The sequence below is a fragment of the Chenopodium quinoa genome, unplaced genomic scaffold (assembly GCF_001683475.1).
Source record: "Chenopodium quinoa cultivar QQ74 unplaced genomic scaffold, ASM168347v1, whole genome shotgun sequence".
NCBI lineage: Eukaryota > Viridiplantae > Streptophyta > Magnoliopsida > Caryophyllales > Amaranthaceae > Chenopodium > Chenopodium quinoa.
The window spans coordinates 5,418,068-5,437,981 of NW_018743197.1; the positions used below are offsets into that span (position 1 = coordinate 5,418,068).

Here is a 19,914-nt window from a genome sequence, read left to right on the forward strand (position 1 = left end):
TAAAATCTTAAGTACAAAGACAAGCCTTGATAACTTCTCCGCATTGGCTAGCCATGTCGCGCCCTAGTAAAAAGAAATGTGAGTCTTGTTCTTACAAAGCAGTAAGCTCCTCGAAAATAAGCTTGATGTAATCAGTAGAAAGCAATGCATGATCCTTAGTTGCAGCTCTTCCTTTATTCCGACGCTTTTTCTTATTCGAGCTTTGGAGAAGTGCCTGGAGCAATCTAAGTTACCTTGTTATAGGATTAATAGGAATCAAGGTAATGCAACTAAATTTGGTAATTGTGTTATGAACTAATTAGCCTAGTATTTGACTCTTTGTTGGGTTGGGTGACTAATCTCTGAAATTTTCCATCGGAATACTTCCTTGTTCTTTGTTTGTTGATACATTTTAATCACATTTTCCAAGACAGAAATTAAACAATCAATATCTCATACCATATTTTGGTAAATTCAAGTATTCAGCAATCACCCATCCAAATTAATTCGTTTTGATCAAGCCAATACACAATTGGAGAGAGATGATACCTGTTTGAGATGCCATGAGCTTCCATAACCAGGATGCAATTGCGATTGGAAGAATGACTCCATTATTTTCTCTGTCTTACTTCAAAATCAACAATTCAAAGATATCAAATTAATTAACATCAAACCTAGAACAAAAAAAAAAATCAATTCAAAATTTTTGAAGAATTATGTTATCTTATATTACTTGTGTTATTCCAGAAAAATCACAATATAAACAGTAGACCAAATTACAACTTCTATTAATTTTTTTAAAAAGAATTAAGGAACAAATAGATGTACTTGGCATACCAGTAGATACCTTACACCCAGAAAAATCCTCGGCCAAATCTCCAGAAAGAAACTTGAACTGTATTTAAAATTACCTTAAAATCAACCCTCAATTTATGGAAAAACAAACACAACCAAATCATTAAAAAAAATCACCTCATCAAAATTAGGAGCAATTCAAACGAAAATGAGAGAGAATGAGAAAGTCGCGCCTTCTTCGCCGTCGTCGTTTTAGCAAAAGAAGTTCTCCTCAACTTTGAATTCGATACAGACTTTAAATTTCGATGATTCAACTTGGAATTTGAAGTAGATCATTTTCTACTAGTGAATTCATCGTCATCGTCGTCGTCGTTTGATAAAACTACAACAACATTACACCTTTTCCCCATTGAAATTACAAACCCTAATGAATAATTTGCTTAATTAGTTTAGTTGATGAAGATGGTTGAAACAATCAGAAACCCTAGTTTTATGACAGGAAACAATCACAAAATACAAAATTACCACAAAAATACCCAAAAAAATATAAATTCACCCAAAAAAAAGGCCAAAAAAAATTATATTATTACCTGACCTTTAACCTTGAGATTGATGTGAGTAGATTGATCAGTAGCAGGCTTCTCATTCTCATTAAACGCGAACCCAATTTTTTTTTTTTTTTTTTTTTTTTTTTTTTTTTTTTTTTTTTAAAAAAAAAAACCCTTAAATAATGAAGCAGCAACAGAAGATGAAGAAGGCGATGATGAAGTATCGAGGACAAAAAAGTGTTAATTGAAGGAAGCAATAGGTTATAAACGTGTCTTAAGAAAAGCATACTAATTTTGATTGTTGTAAGCTCAAATTTCGAACTGAAGAAAATCATGGCTTACATGATTTAGGAGAGAGAAGTGAGGTGAGAGGAAAATTGTAGAGAAAGAAAATGAAATAAGAGAGAGAGGAAAGTAAAGAAATTTGGACCACATGTCAAAGTCAAGTGCTCATGATGTGAGAGGTGAGAGGAGAGAGAAAATTTTGAGGGTAAATTCCGGAAGAACACTATTCATAAGGAAATGCTGGTTAAAATTTAGGGACAATATCGAAAGTGCACTATTCATAAGGAGTTATAGAAATTTTGATGTTTGGTTCTTTTATTGGGTTAGGGATTAGGGATTTTGAAAAGATACTTATATTTATGCGGGAAAATTTTCTCTTATTAGGTAATACTTCTTTTTCGAATTGATGCCTAACTTTGTTTGTTAAAGCAAGTTGAACTTGTTTAACCTGTTCTTTTAGATCGCTTACTTTTTTTTTATTATTATTATTATTATCGATTGTGGTTATTGATATCTTATTTTCGATATTAATACAACGAGCATGTATATTAATTCACCAATGTGATCTACTATATAATTAAGGACTAGGCCAAATTATTAGTATTTTAAGGAATATGATAATAATGCTTAAAATCAGGTTTCTTACACTCAGTAGAAGGTCTAATATTCTCCAGTTTAACCTAATTATTAATTAGATTAACAACTTAATTTAACTTTTAACCGTATGACTCTGATACCAAATCTCACAGCTTAACAATTTCTAATTTAAAATAACAATATTTTCTTCTTTAATAACATATTTCACTTATGCGATAATAGTATACAAATATAACAATTATTTTCTAATACAAACACTTGCATTTTAATATATAAGTATTACCGAAAAGAGTAAAATGACACCTCAAAAACAATATTGAAGAAACATATAACGACATTAAATTTATTATAACAAGCTCAAACTTAAAATAGCAGTATTAAAATAGCAAATGGCGTTTTTCCACCACTTAGTGAATTTTTTTTTTCAAAATAGATATGGACCTTTGTTGTTCGTAGTGTACAATACTTAATCGTAGGAATAACCATCCGTAAGATAGCCAGCATTTGAAACGCAACGACAATCTACTTTGAAATTTCATTGGAGGGAATATTACCCTCCCACACTCCCTCCCCGTTATCTTTTAAAATTAAGAACCAATCGTTTTCTTTAATTTTAATTTAAATAATTTCATTCCCGTTCAAAAAAAAAAAAAAATTTCGTTAAAGAATCTAAAGCATGGATTATCCAACTGACTGCGTTTACACTCTCTCCTCCTTGCATTGCAATGGGCCCCAAATTTAAAAAACGGAAGAATTACTTGTCTTTAATAATTTCTTTCTTTCTTCCACTTTTAAACTATAAAGCTTCATTCACTTTCACTCTTTTTTCTCTCTCCTCCATTAAAGCGTACTTTGAATTCTCCATTAAAGCGGCTTTCTAAGCTTTCTCTCTTCTACGGAAAAAATTTTAAGGTAATAATTCTGTTTCATTTTTGTAACAATTGAATGTCGGTTTCACAATCTAGCGTTTAGTTTCACACTATTGTTTGTATTACATATACTCAATTTTTAGGGTTGAACTGTTGAACTTTTCGTTTTAGTTATGAAAGATTATAACCAGCGATTTTGTTGTTTGAATTTTATTGTTTGCATTTTGAGTTGCAAGTGTTAAACGAGATTGCTAATGTGTTGCCGGTTTTTCTGATTAACTATGAAAATGGTCCTTTTTTCCCGGCCATGCCGGGCGGGGTGGCCGGGTGGGCATGGAGATGAGTTGTTAGGAATAATCATTATATAACCTCAATTTCATTTTATTTGCAACTTTGGTGTATGATTTGCAAGATATAATAATTCCAAAGTTGCAAAATAATATGAAATAGAGGTAGTATTATTATTTGGATACTAAATTGTATTGGTGGGATTTTCCTGTTACTATTCTTGAGTCTGGACGGATTTTATTGTTAATTATGACCTAAAAGACAAATGTGGTTGGTTTGAAATGGTGCATTACTCAAACCTACCAAACTGCGTAATAGTTAAATTAATAATGTCGGTGTTGCAATGATTGATTTGGGTAGTGTGTAACTTGTTCGTTTCTGCTAGAAGAATTGCTTGACGCATTCTTGGAGGTTGTGTTCTGGTCTTAAATGGAGGATCCTATTGTGCAATTTCAACCATTGATGTCTGAAGGGATTGAGGAACTATGCAATGGTTCTGCTGATGGTGGTGAAAAAGTTGTGGAAGTGATGAAAGCAGCTGTTGGGTCGAGTAATAGGAGAGCAGAAGCAAGGAGTAGTTTAGGTTTGAAAACAGGTGTGGCTAAATCATGTGTAAGTGGGAGTCCACATAATCCCAATGTGGTAACTGTAAGGGCAAGAAGAAGTAGCACTGGTGGGTCGGGTGAAAAGCAGTCTATTCCTGCAAAAAAGCAGCAATCTGGTTCTGGTTTGGCGGGAAGAAAAACTGCCGGTCCTTCTGTTTCAGAGCCAGTACGGCGATCATTGCCAGAAACAAGGACGTCCAAGGTTTCTGATGTTGGTAAGAGTGTTAGCAAAATGGGTATCAGAGATACAAAATCAGGGCCAATTTCACCTGGGACTAGAACTTCGAAGATGTCTACAAGCTCTAGTTTAAGTAAGAATGATTCTGATAACAAGAAGTCATTTACACCTGCTATAGGTTCCTCAACAAGTAAGTTTCATTCTTCTCCTTCAGTTGATAGTACAGTAAGCAGCACTACCAAAAAGTTATTGTCAAAGAACTCTACACAGTCAGCTCAATCCCCATCAGTATCAAGTGGATTGAAGAAAAGTACCAAGCTTTCTTCACCTTTGACTCGGTCTCCATCTGTAAGTAGTGGATTCAGAAAAGGTACCGTGTCAGCTTCACGGGACCAGAGTTCAAGCTCATCTGGTCGAAAGAAGGCAGCAACCTCTGATTGCCAGGATTCTCATTTCATAGTTCTGCCACAGGTAGAGACCAAAGCCGGGGATGATGTGGTAAGTTGCTATCATTGCTTTAGTTGCAGTCTAATTGCTATTTGTGCCTCATACTGCATGTGTCTGTTTGTAGAAGCTTGCAACATGATCACAGTCAGGTTCTTATTCCTATAATTGTTAGACTCTATCTATCCTACAAGTTAGGTTGCCTGTAGTTGGGTATGATAGTGCTTCATGATTTTAGCAGAATTATATATTACATATTTATGAAATCACCTGAACTCATTCTTTCATGGTAAATTATTTACAAATTGATGCACTGTGTCTATGAAAGATAAAAATAGTACTTGGTAGAAGACTAAAAATATTGCTTGTTGATGAGCTATTGCAGAATACAAAATGGACATTTTTTTTTGGTGTAAAATCATTAGCTTTGTTTGGAATGAGCAAGGTTTAACCTTTTGATGTTAAAGTGCTCTCTTAACTTAGATATGGACGGAGAAAGTTTGGTTTAATGAAGCGTGGAAAATGGTTTGTTGATATTTTATTGGTGCATTTGTAAAGGATCCAACCAATATGGAGGGTATAGCCTCCCATGACAAGGTTTTGAGATCGAACTATAGTGAGAGATAGTCGGTTTCTCAGATAAATATAATACACCCTAACATCCACAATTAAAGGTAATCCCTCTTAAACTTGTAAAGAAACTGTAGGAAAATCACAATACTATGTAAAAAAAAGGAAAGAACTAGTGACTATATTTTGGTGATTCAGCATCTGGTGCTCATTGGTGATATAGGGAATGGAGTCAAGTCATGAAGAAGTAGGAACTACTTTGTGAGTTTATAATCTAGCATCTTTATGTGCAAAATGACGGTGTTGAGCCCATTAATGATAGTAATCAATTGATTGGTGTTTTGCGTCTATGGTTGGGCATACAGTGGTTGATATTTGGTAGTGTGATTGGTGGTGAAATATTAGATGGTTAAGCTAGAATTCAAGTTAGGGTTGCTGCTGGCTAGAATGAAGAAGGATAGAAAGCAACTAAGAAAGTCACACAGAGCTATTGATGGAGAAGTGGATTAATTGGTGGGGTTTGAGTGTTTTTTTTGGTGTGGTTTAGGGGGAAGCAAAGGTTACAAATTATGAGAAATACAGGCCAATTATTCATATTGTTAATGTCATTCCATGCATAATCATTTTTTGTTGTCTGTTAAAGTTAAGCATATTTGTGATTCTATTATAGTTAGCAAAGAATTTAACTTGTAAATATATGTTTAAAAGTTTTTCTCCAAGAGGACTACTTATCCTCTTGTGTTCCTCTTTGTGAGTTTTTATACATTCTATTCTTTAATAATGTGTTCTTGTTACGAGTTATTAGTAGATTATCTATTTCTACTTTTTCATTCAGTTTAAGTAGAATAGAGTAGATCCCCGTTAGTGCATTTTACTTAGTTATTTTCTTGGATTTGTCCTTCTCACTTATTAATTTATTTCCAACGCTTTAGTATTTCTCTTATCCTTTGGAGACAATATTAACATGCATTTTGCTTGATGTTTGCTTCATGATGTGGTTTTAGAGGCTAGATCTGAGAGGTTTGAGGATCCGTAGCCTGAGCGCAAGTGGTGTGAATTTGTCTCAAAATTTAGAGGTACTTTTCTTATAATAAATTCCTTCTAAGATGGCATACAATGAAAATTGTCTTACTTTCTCTTTAATACCTATATTTGACATACTATCATAAAAAATGTGCATGCACTGTTTATATATTTGATTTAAGCTTCAACGCAAAGTTACAAATTTACAATTTCTTGAATTTGGTGCTAATGGGGTAGAATAGATTGTTACTTTGCTCTAGACATACAGATAGATACGTGTGAAACCAGTTAGATTTAATGATTTATCGGAATGAATGGCTTAAAATGGCTTCGTAAGCTTCCTTAAGCAAAGATACCAATTTTGTTTAAGAAAATTGTAAGTGTTTTGCCATTTTTTTTAGTTTGAAAAAACCACATTTCTTTCTCTCTTTTCCAAATTAAGTACGGTTTGCAAGATTTGTAATCTTGTTTGCAGTGGTGAATCGGCTATTGACCAGCTTGGTAAAACTTTGTATGGACATACAATGTTTAACTTCTACCTTTCTTTCTTATTAGTTGCAAGACTTGCAACAAAGGAATTCTAATATGTCTCACTATTAATACCCTTTTGTTGCAACTGATAAGATGCAGAGGTAGTAGCTCAATTCAGCCTTTATCTCTTAAATATAAAACCTTCTTATGAAGGCGGTTTTTTTCCACACTGCAAGTGTTAATAAAAAAATAATGGGATCTTATGTGGGAGCATGAGATGAATCCACAAGGAAATCCACAATAAAAAATAAACCGCCATCTAAATAAACTATTTACACCTCAAGTAGTTTATTTGATGTAAAAATTAAACTACTTTACATCTTCATTTATTTTTATGTGAGATAGTGGTTTTGCTAGCCTTGCCAGGTAAAACCACTATTCAAGGTATTTGTTTTGCTAGATCAATTGCTGTAGTAGTTACCCCTTGAAATTTTTATGTAAAAAAAGGGAAATTCTCATTGGCAACCCTATGAAATTGCACTTTCTCTTTGGTAAACTAAAAAAAAAACTTAATTTCTTTGGTAACCTTATATTCCTGATTAATCTCATTCATGGCATTAATATGGTTAAAACCTAAGATATCTTGATTAACTAACTGTATTTAGTAGTTGATATACTAGTCTAGGGTTTGTTGATTTTCCAATAATTAGTGAGGAAGGTGAACAATAATTGACAACATTAAATGAAGTAACAATCAACCATAAAGCTTAATGTAATTCTTAATCCTAGCCAACACCAAGTAAAGCAAAGATTTAAGGAGCAATTACCAAGATTATATCAATCACAAAGATAGAGGAGAGAGAAAACCTCAATTGGTTTCAATTAAGCAAAAAGATGTCCAAACAACAAATATCACCCTATTTATAGGGGTATTAAAAAAAGCTAGAGTTTTTAAATTATAGCCCTTGGATTACAAATGAAAGACTAAGATTAAAATGAAAAACCTAAGAGGAAAAAGGACAAAAATGCAGCCTGTCGAACGGGGGTATAAGACTACAAGAGTGGTCCCTTTGAGCTCCGTTGTTTTTAGTATTACTTTCTCTTTTTGTTGTGGTTATTATATTGTTGGTCCTCCAAATCAGTCTGTTGCCTTTCACAATCTACAGACAGGTGTTTCCTTGGCCCCTCTTAAGATGGAAATCAAGGGGCAGTTATCTATGTATGAAAAGCAAATGTATATACTTCTAGAGATTACCTTAATATCTTACCCATTGGTGTAATTTTTTGGCAGTTCGTTTATCTCAGGGACAATTTATTATCTTCGTTAGAAGGCATTGAAATACTTAAAAGAGTTAAGGTCAGTTTATTATTTTGTATTGGTTTCTTGGCACAACTTTGTTAACCAATTACCTTATAAAGCTTATTCGACTTCACTGTGTTCTAATGCAATATTATGTGCAACTAATTTGATGTTGTTTATAATGACCAGGTTCTTGATTTGAGTTTCAACGAATTTAAATGGCTCGGATTCGAACCACTTGGGAACTGCCAAGTCCTACAGGTCTTAATTAGACTTTTTATCATGTACTTGTTTTTATACGAATCTATTTGGCATGCTCTTGAAAAGTCTCTATGTTTCATGTAGCAACTTTATCTTGCTGGGAATCAAATAACATCACTTTCAAGCCTCCCAGAGCTTCCTAATTTGGAGGTTGTCTCTTGATTCAATATACGTTATATTGCACTTGTTTACACTTCATGATCGCTGTGTTGTTTTTCTTACTTTACTTTTTCTGAATTGCTTTTCTTGTTTTCTTTTCCTTTATACAGTTTCTCTCCGTCGCTCAAAATAAATTGAAGTCTCTCTCTATGGCGAGTCAACCTCGGCTACAGGTCTGCTTTTGCAAAATGATAAAGTTTTGGCTTATAGTTCATGTTTATATTTAGCTACTGAAGCTGCTTGTTACTCTCTTCAGGTGTTAGCTGCAAGCAAAAACAAAATATCATCTCTCAAGGGTTTCCCACATTTACCATCTCTTGAGGTTAGCTTTCTGTCATTACCACCTTTGAAAAGAGCTATCTTTCTTTGTTAGTAGCACTAGTTACCCCTGGTCATTCGGGTTGTATTGTGCTATATTGTAGTGCTAGTTTTTCAGCCAATGCATTGCTGGGGTTTCTTGCATCACACAAACTATTAAAATATAAATATTCAGGAATCTTGACTTATATCCAAGAGTCATACTTTAATTAGGTGTATAGTAGGGAGGGGGGGGGGGGGAGGGAGGGTTTATTGAAAAGGGTAAGGGAAAGAGATGGTCTGATTACCTTTGTTGTTTGTTGGCCCAAATTTGTCATTCCCTTTTACCCTATTTCATTTTAACTTACCCCCAAAATGCCCCACCTCCAAAAATTTTCATTTTCTTTTCTCTGACACCCTTAAAACCATAGAGCACCAATAAGACTAGCTCACTACCTCTGGTATTTTACCTTTGGCATCTATTCTTCCTTTTCTTTCTTTGTTTTCCTTGATCCGGTTTCCAAATCTCCAATCTCCATTGTTGTCCTTAGATGCTGTCTCCTCTTTTCTATCTTGTTTATTTGGTTAAGGAAAATTTTTAAATTACCACCCAAAAATGTAACCAATTTCAAACTAACCACCCGTTTAATTTTTTATTTTAAATTACCACCCCTTAAATTAAATAAATGCTCAGATTACCACCCATTTCAAAAATCCGGTGGATTTTCCGTCTGTAGGCCCCACTTAACGCTTATTTTGACCCGTTTGACTGATTTTTTTTTCCTCGATTTTTCTCTTTAAAAACGCTCTCCTAACTTCAATTCACATTTTTCTCTTTGAAATTTGGTGGTGTGGTGGTGTTTCGTGGTGCTGTGTTGGTGCTGCTGATGGTAGTGGGTTGCATTATGGTGTAAGGTTGTAGTATGTTGTGTAACGGTGTAGTTGTGTAACGGTGTAGCTTTGTAGGGTGGTGATGATTAAATTGAATCAATTATGCATTCATTCTAATGCAGAGGATATTAGAAAGTTTAGAGAGAGAGAGATTAGTATTAGATTACCCGAAATCCAAGATTACAGCCTACCCCCTTATAGCATAAGCACAGGGAATCTAATAACAAACTTAGGACAGCTAAAGAAACCGTTAAGGAAAAAGACAAAATAGCAAAACAGAAATTATTCTCAGGCTATGATCTGGCAGCTATGACATGCAACAGAAAAGGAAATATATTAGCAGCATATTAGCAGCAGTCCTCATTAGGTGGTGTAGGTTGGGTTGTGCAGTAGTGAGGGTCTGATGGAGCTTGGTGGTGCTGGTGGTTCCTGTGAAAAAAAGAGAAGGGAAGCAGATCTTGTTCATCCCTATCTCATCTTGAAACAAACACAATGTAAAATTTAGGGGTTTGTATTTCCTTTCTCCTTGTTTGCCTTTCTTGAAGTCATTCTTCTTCCCTTCATGTGTAAAAACCAATTGATCCTAATGGTTAGTATTTGACAGGGTAAAGTCGTATCCCCTAATAAAAAATAATTACCTAAATCACTAACTACAGTTGATAGGGAAGTAGGGTCGAACTCCACAGGGAAACAGGTCTTTTTAATTCTAATTAATTATTATACTCTAAATTATCTAAGTAACCAATATTTTTAGGTAAGAACTCTATACTACGAAGAATAAGTTTAGGGAGAAAAGAATCAATAATAAGGAAACCTAGGGTCACAGTTTCACCAATAATTAATATTCCGGGATAGAACGAAGTAATTAATAATTAACAATGCATAGATAACATGATTAACAGGCTCTCGCAATTTATTAATCAACATAGATCTAACAGGCTCTCGCAATTTACTCGACCTAAGTTCCTATTAAAAATAACCTTTAATATTAAATCAACATCTGCTCGATTCATCAATTCAATATTGCTAAACATTCACAATCAAATTACATCTGCTCGATTCATAATCTAATTGCAAAGAATTAAAACAATTCAATAGGAAATTATCATGCAATATCAAAAAATCAATAATAACAAACTATCCCTTCATATTAATTATGGATCCCCATAAACCCTAGAATTAAACTACTCACTAATCATCATAACTAAGCCAATCAAATAAATAATTAAAAGCATAATCAAGAAAACAATTAAAATAGCTGAAATTAAAAAGGGAAGAAATTGTACCAAAATACGAATTAAAGAACAAAAGTTTTGAGAGAATTTAAGAGAGAGAAAAATACTAAGTAGAGAGAGAAAGTCTAAGAGAGAAGGTAACTACTAATTCCGTACAAAACGTATTTAAACCTTTCCTAAAACACGAATTAAAACTAAACTAATCAGACACTAGGAAAACACGCGCCCGATCGGGCGAAGGGCCGCTCGATCGGGCCCGCCTTTTTTACAACGCCCTATACTGATGTGCCGCGCCCGATCGAGCCTACGCTAACCCGATCGGGCGCGCTTCTCCCTTAAGGTCCCTTTTGCGCGCAGCCGCCCGATGCCCGATCGGGCCCGGTCTTCTTCTTCGAGGCTTGAACTTCGATTGGGCTAGATTTCTCGGCCCAATCCATATTTCCTCTCGGGTCTCGAATACTTGGTCCAAATGCCTCGTGATCCAAATTACCGAGCCCTTAATCACCGGCTCTCACCGATCTTGGGCTCCAAAAGTGGTCGTGTCCTTCTAACTTCCGTAGTCGATCCAATAAAGCCCGGGAAAATGCTCTAAGAGTGCAATTTCCTGTAAAATACAACTAAAACTACGAAAACACTAGAACACACAAATTAATAATAAAAGTGGCCCGAAAGAGCAAAAACACTACTAATAACGACCACGGGACGGGGATAAAACACTATATAAACTAGACATATCAGTATTCTTGTTCAATGAGAATCGAGTTTGATTTATTCACATCTCTTATCCAATTTTGTTTTACCTCAATTTATTGCATATGAATTCATATAAGCTAAATTAAAAACTTAATGTGTCACTCTCGGAAAAGCTTCCCTTAAACGTATATTATTTATTAAGGATTTGTTTGGCATTGATTTTTGTTTTCTGTTTCTTGTTTTTTTTTTTAAAAAAAATACTAAAAACCAAAAATAAGAAACAAAAAAAAGGTGTTTCCACTTTTTTATTGTCAGTGTTCAAAATTGTCGTGAATATAAGAAGTTTGTCTAATTTTTAAGCCATTAATCCATTATGAGACATATATCGTGACTTTGAAAAACAAAAAACAAAAAAAATAGAATACCACAATGATGCCAAACGAATTCTAAGTTCAATGAAACCTTTATATAGTTACGTGCATAAGTTGGATCAAAATATAAGTTTAATTTTAGAACTTAATAAATTATAGGAAATTTTGACTTTTACCACAAAAAAAAAAAAAATAAATCAAAAAAATTGTTTTTTACCACCAAAACTTTTAAAACTTTTATTTTACCACCAAATTAAAAATTAAAATTTTTTTTAACCACCTGTCGTCAAAAATCTAACGAAATTTTTAAAATTCTTTGATTTTTCGTGTCAAACACATGCTTTGTAAAGGTTTTGTGGGGGTATTTTGGCCCTACGGGTCCAATTTGAAGTCAGAATTGACAAAAAATGATCGAAAATGTCTCATTTTGCGTGTTTAAAAATACCTCGATTTGTGTGAACACGCAAAACGAGACATTTCCGATCATTTTTTGTCAATTTTGACCTCAAATTGGACCTATAGGCCTAAAAGGCCCCTAAACTTATGAAAAGCATGTTTTGCGCACAAAATTCGAAGAAAATTTTTTAAACTGTTAGATTTAACGGTTTCTTGACGTTAGGTGGTAAAAATCAATTTTTAGAACTTTTTTTGTTGGTAAACTAAAAGTTTTAGAAGTTTTGGTGGCAAAAAACAATTTTTTGATTTATATTGGTGGTAAAGTCAAAATTTCCTAAATTACATATACCTTGTTTTTTCATAATGTTCTTAATTTTTGTTTCATAATGTTCTTAATATATTTTTGTTTCATAATGAACATAACAAAATCCCCTTTTATTTATTTTTATTTATTTATTTATATTTATTTTTATTGTGTTTTCCACTTTTTTTTGTCTTCCCATATGTTTGTAATGTGTCATGCCTTGACATCACTCACATTGTGCAGCACTTAAGAGTCGAGGAGAACCCGATCCTCCGGATGCCTCATATAGAAGCAGCATCCATTTTGCTTGTTGGTCCCACATTAAAGAAGTTTAATGACAGAGGTCAGTGTTTACCCTTATACAAGAAATCGATCACTATTGTGATAGAATCTCTCATTTCATTTTTACGGTTTGTTTCAGACCTTTCCAAGGAAGAAATCACAATTGCTAAGCACTACCCTACGTGTACTGCCCTCTGCATAAGGGATGGTTGGGAATTTTGCTCTCCAGACCGTGTTGCAGGTTGGTTTTCTAAGGTGTATGATCATTTATGGATCAAGTTAATACCAACTTAGAATCCCTACTTATAAAAAGTATAAGATAACTCTTAGGAATAGTGTGCTACCAACTATACCTTCAAAACTATGAACAAAAATATGTATAAAAATCTGTACTTACATTTTTACCTTCATTAATATGTGTACCCTAACAAGGTAATAAACGCATTGTCAAATGTCTATCCCTAGATTAAATACAATTTATACAAGCTAAGCAAACCTAATACTGGTATAAATCAAGCATAGGGATCGAATTACTGGGAACGAATAAAACACCACCAAATGTTATCAACAACTAAGCTAGTCCGGAATAGGTAGTAAGTAAACTAAAGTCTAAATATGCTGAAACAAGAAATAAAACAGTAAGGGAAATGGTTTAGGTATAGCATTCACTCAAACATAACCAAAGGCATAAAAGTTGAAATAATCATGAACTAAATACGCTTGAATATCGAAGTAAGAGGTCAATCTAGCCACCTACCGGGGTCAATTGGCTTCTCCTAACTTAGCCACCTATCACGTTAGAACCATATATTAGAAGGTGAAATCAAGTAATAAACGATACATGCTAGGTCCGCTATCGCTTCTTCAAGCAATAATTCACCTCCAATCAACTAACAACATGCATTTTGCAAGTAAATTGAAGAACATCAAGCATATAAAGACTTTAACCACAAACAAATCAACTCCATACCCTAAAACATGCTTACGATCCAAATAAACCACAACCATCCCCTTAATGGGGAGATTACTCACTAATCATGCCAACAAGATTAATTAATAAATAGCCAATCATTAATATGATTAGCAAGCAATACTAATAACTAAAACAAGAATAAAATAGAAAGATAAAGAGAAAAGAGTAAGGAGATGCTCATTGATTGAATTGAAGGTCTACAAAGAGGTTGATTAAGCTTCTTCTTCAAAATCCAAGTTCAACAATGGAGAAACCCTCACTTTCTCCCTTTAAATTACTCTAACCCTAATCTAAACCTAGAGAGAGAAACTTTCCTAAAACTAATTAAGAGGATAGAATAATAGTTGATTGTTCTAATTACCCCAAATATGGGTATTTATACTAAGCTAGGAAAAATAAGAAAGATAAAAGAAAATGAGAAAATAAGAAGGAAAACAAAAGAAAATAAAATATAAAAGGAATAAGAGAAGGAAAAAGGAAAATAAAAAGAAAATAAAAAATAAAGAAAATGAAATAAAAATAAACAAAACAAATCCCACAAATCATCTCTCATTTTTCTTCTCGAATTGAAGCTGCTCTAATGGGGAACGATTGCCTCCAATGCGCCTCACCAAACATCATCATCAATCATCATCATTAAATCACCACCATTCATCCTCAACCGCAATTATCAAGCATCAAATCAAGACCGTTCGATCTCCATAAATAATCACGTCCAAAGCTCGTGATTGGTTCGAATTATACCCAAACTTGCGCGCCCGCAAAGATGTCGCGCAATTGCTACTGCCTACAATCTGTTTTCTGGACTCCATTCGCGCGTCTTATCACAGGGCTGCGCGCCCGCGAAAAGCTCCAAATAAATTGGGGCTTTATTGAGGTTCGATTACTGGGCCTGAATTGAGGCTGAATTGCGATTGTGAGGGAGGAGCAGAGGAGGTGGAAACGGTGGGTGAATTGCGGGTTCTGAGGGAGCAGCTGCGACATTTATTTGGTGTGAAGGTGGTGGTTGATTGAGGTGATTATTGCGGTGGTGGTGGGCTGGAATTGGTGTTCGGTGATGGTGGTTGGAAGTTGCTGCTGGGAACGGTTGTTGTGGGTGGCTGTTCTGATTCGGTTGATGCGGTTTGGTTGTTTGCGTGAGCAGGGCTGCTGGGATGAAGGGGGTAATTAAGGTGGCAGGTGGTTGATTTGAGTGTGCAAAGGTGGGAAGATCGAGGGAGTAGGAGAGTTCTGATTGGTGGTGTTGGTGCTCGGTTTGGGTGGCTGGTTGCTGGGTGGTTGGTGAAGTAGAGGAGCTGCGGTTGGTTGATGGGAATAAGTTGGAGTTGGAGTGTAGTTAACTGAGAAGATAGCGAGCAGGGGAGGTTGACTTTGTGTGGTGAAGGATAAGGTTTTGGTGGGGTGTAAGCTGGCAGCATAGTAGCAGCATAGACATTGTTTCCTTGCTCAAATTGGCGCCCGAACTCACTTGACATGAAACCCGAACGCCTACACACAAAATTGAGGAAAGGATTGGGACACAGAAAATAATATAAATAATAAAAATAAGAGAAATAAAACTAAACTAATAAAAATTATATAAAATTATTCTAAGTATATAAAATCAAATGAAATAACAAAATAAACTTAAAAACTAATAAATAAACCAAATAAACTAAAACACGCCAAAATTACCAAACTAAAAAGAAAATTTATTAAATAGAAAATAAGAGAATAAAAAGGGAAATGGAGGACAATAAATACGAAAAATGACTTAAAACTACTCCTTAAGAGTGACTCATCATACTCTCATTAATGTATTCAATGTTTTTTTTTTTTTTTTTTTCATTAAACATATCATCAATTAAATCAAAGTTTTTTTTTGTTCTTAACAAAAACTTGTAATGTTTTTTTTTTTAATTTATTTGAATAAAAAAAAACTTCTAATGCTTTATACTTCATATGTTATTATAATTATTATTATTTAAAATTTAAAAAAAACTTTATGTACAAAGAGACTGTTATTACCAAGAGACTATTTATTTTTACTCCTTCATGGTTACTCTTCTTATTTACAATCTTGTCGTCGTTTAACTACAACTATTGTTAAGGTTTATTAGCTTTTGAAATTTACGTTATTTGATGGCGCATAAACAACGTTATGGGACTGTGAATGACACATAAACAACATTATCAAGAGGGTAAAGAACTTAAAAATTCTAAAATCAAGGGAAATCTATGATAGAATAAAATGGTATTAATTATGGGAGAGAAAATGAAGGAATTTAAGAGGAAAAATATTATTGAGTGATTATTGCTTTAGTGTATTAGGTATATATACTAGGTTAGAACCCGTGCGATGCACGGTTTATATAAAATTTATTTTTATAATTTGTACATTTTTTTTAAAAAAAAGAATAAATATAAATAGAATATGCACCTTGTACAAAATATCTGTATTTTGAAAATTTTAGATTTTTATTAAAATTATAATATCATACTTGTTCAACTTTGCCTAATACATATTTTAATGTAGGAGTCTATTTATTAGTGTACAACTTAAAATTATTTCATTTTTTAAGGATAAAATGATAGGTTGTATTTGTAATATTGAAGCTTTTATTATTCAAATTTCAAAATTTATTAAATATAATAGCTAAAAAAAAAAAAACATGACATCATCATGCATTTAGGCGGGAAATTTTTTATAATGAGAGTGACATATGGACAGTGATGACATCAACAAAGTTTTGTTTTAGTAATAGTTAATAGATTAGATGGTAGTAGAACATTAAAGAACTTACATTTTGAAGTTTTTAGCTGCAATATTTCACATATTATGACCTAAGCTCAGAAAAAAGTCATCGGAAAAAAAATCACGCTAGAAATAGTATACTAAGTATTATTGAAACATGGAAATCACTCAAGAGTTCTAAATTAACAATTGCCCCTTAAGATATGAAGGGATAATAATATTATATGAAGGGATGCAAATCAATTAAATATAATTTAATAGTAATTTTGGAATAATACCCTTTAACTTTAAAGGGTTTAAATTATAATCATCATAAAAGATTCAGGTGTGCTTTCAATCTCTTCTTCAAAGCCACCACATAAGCACATAAACCAAATGGATTAAAAACTACCACGAAACCAAAGGTGTAAAAACACGCCAATACAACTTCTTCTTAAGAGCTAGCCCCTCCGCGTGCACCCTAGTTACTGTAAAATTAACAATGAGACAACTTTCGGAAAATCAAGGTCAACGATGTCATAAAAATGTTAGAAGGAAAAATAGATTGGGCATGTGTAAAGAGAATCTCTAAATCTCTTTAAAAGTTTAAGGAAAAATTATTTGTGCTTAATCTATTATCATAACCCCATAAAGGAATAAGCAAGACGGGTTTATGGCATATTGACTCTTAAAGTCTTAACTTGTAGACATTCAACTGATCTCCAGGAAATAACCTATTCTACAAAAGGAAGCTGTTTCACAATTTAGAGTCATCACTAGCTCACTACCAAGGTATAAACAATGGACATTGGGGATAATAGTTTATCTAAATTCCATTTATACTGTTTATCATCACGAACAATTTCCTTTAGTTTTTGAAAATTGGTTGTCTATCCAAAACAAGCATGTGTCCATGTAAAATCTTCAACTTGGCTTTCCAAATATTTTGTTTTGTAAGTAAATGAAAAAAGTGCTACAGGTTAAAACATGCAACGGAGCTCCCTTAACCAATCCCTCTAAAATTGTGAACTTACCCAACCTTGGATTCTGAAGATTGTATCTAAATGTGATATCCCTTGAATAATTCAACTCTTTACAAATTGGGCCTTGCGTAAAGTAGGCGGTGACAGTTGATACTCTTTTCATTTTTATTTTTTAAAAATTTTGGGAGATGACACGTGGTTCAGAGAATGGGGTACTCCCTTGCATATGATCCCTCTTGATACTAGGACTTAGTTGCCTGTAGTTTTTCTTGCAGTGCAGTGTGATTGATACTTTTTTTTGGATGGGTAATAAAGAATTTGTTAAGGGCATAAAAGGGTGTTGACCCCCCAAAAAAGGAGTAGTGCTAGGGTTGAGAATTTTTATCCCCCAAGACAGTGACAAATTTTCTTTTTCTTAAGAACCTGTGGACAAAACTTGTTCCTTTTTCGATGGAATTATTCATGAGCGCTCTTTGAAGTCAAGATAGTGATGCTTTTGCTGAAGTGCTCGACAACATCAAGTCATCAACTATACAAGATCCTCAAAAATAACATTTCATATGGAGTGACAAGGATTTCCTCTAAGAAATCTGTGGATTCTTTTCCTTCCATGTACACCATCGAATAGTCAAAGGAACTACTCTCCACATGTCTGCAATCCATTTGTTTTTGAATCCCACTCTTGAGCTGTTATAGCAATTCACTTTACTGTTGAACTTTATATATTTCATATAAAAACTCAAGTGCCAAAAAAATAGTTCCTAATGACAAAATGAAGTAGTTGGCTACTTACTCTTCAAATTTGCAGACTATGCTGGCAAGCCATATGATTTCCATTGAAATTATATGCCTGAGAGCTTATTTACATTATCTGTGTTCCTTTTTCCAAAAATTACAAAGAACTGGTGTTCCACCTGAAAAGGGTAGTATGTGTACTATTGAATTTTCTATTTATGTACAGTTTACTGAATATTGCTTTATATATATTCTTTTGCAGACTCAACTTTTGACTTCCTCGTTGAACAATGGAGGGATCAACTGCCCCCAGGATTTCTCCTCAAGGAAGCATCAATTGATCTGCCTTTTGAGGAAGATGCTTGCCGCTGCCACTTTATTTTCCTTCAAGACCATGGTAATGACTCAAACTTGGTTTTAAAATATCAATGGTATGTCGGAGAAGGGGTTCTTTCAAATTTCAAGGCAATTCCTGATGCCATTTCTGAGGTAATATGCTTTTCTCTCTTTAACAGTTCTTGAGGATCCCAAAGAGATTTTTGATCAGTAAATGGTGTGTTGCCTCTGCTTGATCATTTGGTCTCTCTGACAGGTCTACTGTCCAAAGCATGATGAAGTTGATAAGTACTTGAAGGTTGAATGCATTCCTGTATTTGGGGAGACAGAATACCCTCCAATTTTTGCAATTTCTTCACAAGTCTCTCCTGGTGTGTTAATTTTTTTTTGTTTATAGTTTTATTTTGTGGTGTATAAATTTTAGAACTTGGATTGTTAATTATTAAACTATCTTGAATATTTCTTGTTTCCACATCTAGTAATGATGCTTAGCAGGAGATATAATATTCTGTTGATCTGAGTTGTAAAGCCTTGCCTATAATCATTCAATGATATTAGATAGGTTTCTGTGAATAAATGCTGCAAAGATAAATTATTATTGGAAGGAGATGGAATTCTGTGCTACATTCGTCGTCACTTGTTTCCCATTAATGAAATACTCCCTTTGTTTTTCTTTTTTTTCTTTTCTTTTTTTTTTAATTTTATTTGCATCACTTGAGAATGCACGGAGTTTTAGGAGAGTAATATAATATTATGATCGAGTGAATAAATACTTATAGTAAAAGTAAGATGGGAATCATGAAAGAGAAAGTATGTGAGAGAGATAAATATTATTATTATTTAAGTAGGGACTAATGGACTATGGAAGAGAGAGAACCGATAAAATAATTTGAGTGGGGTATAAAGTAAGAGAGAGAAAGGATAAAAATAGAAGTGATGCATTTAAATTAAAACACCCATAAAACGAAAGTGATGCAAATAAAAAAAATAAAAATAAAAATGGAGGGAGTACTTTTATATGTTTAAACTTAATGAAGGAAATAAAATAGTATAGGAGCAGTATTAGTAGCACTTGGTTGCAAAAGGTGCCGGTGAAGGTGGCCTTAGATGAGGAGGGCTGTGATTTTTGATGTCATTGTGTTGGCTTTTGGGAGGGCTTTGGTGGTTGCTTTATAGTGATTTTTCGTGATTGTTTATTCGGATTATAGATTGGTTTTGGCTTGGAAATGGCTTGACGTGTTGTTCTTTTCATTGGGTTTTTTGATAATATTTTAATTGGTTACTATCTGAAGTGTTGGATTACATTGGTAGATGTTTACAAAGGTTGAAAGTC

At 33.6% G+C, this 19,914-nt stretch overlaps 1 protein-coding gene across 4 annotated transcripts in view; it reads left to right on the forward strand.

The window, feature by feature from the left end:
- Positions 1–2,657: 2,657 nt before the first annotated feature.
- LOC110733220 (187-kDa microtubule-associated protein AIR9-like) overlaps positions 2,658–19,914 on the forward strand; it is a 47,769-nt gene continuing 30,512 nt past the window's right edge. For 2 of the 4 annotated variants that reach the window (XM_021913234.1, XM_021913236.1), the window contains exons 1-11: positions 2,658–3,116; positions 3,747–4,642; positions 6,163–6,234; positions 7,944–8,009; positions 8,142–8,213; positions 8,298–8,363; positions 8,483–8,545; positions 8,629–8,694; positions 12,803–13,082; positions 18,508–18,734; positions 18,838–18,952. In XM_021913234.1, coding sequence (XP_021768926.1) covers positions 3,791–4,642; positions 6,163–6,234; positions 7,944–8,009; positions 8,142–8,213; positions 8,298–8,363; positions 8,483–8,545; positions 8,629–8,694; positions 12,803–13,082; positions 18,508–18,734; positions 18,838–18,952 — 1,879 coding nt within the window. In that variant the 5' untranslated portion in view covers positions 2,658–3,116; positions 3,747–3,790. The remainder of the gene's footprint in view (positions 3,117–3,746; positions 4,643–6,162; positions 6,235–7,943; positions 8,010–8,141; positions 8,214–8,297; positions 8,364–8,482; positions 8,546–8,628; positions 8,695–12,802; positions 13,083–18,507; positions 18,735–18,837; positions 18,953–19,914) is intronic. The other 2 variants (XM_021913237.1, XM_021913235.1) reach the window with 2 other exon arrangements.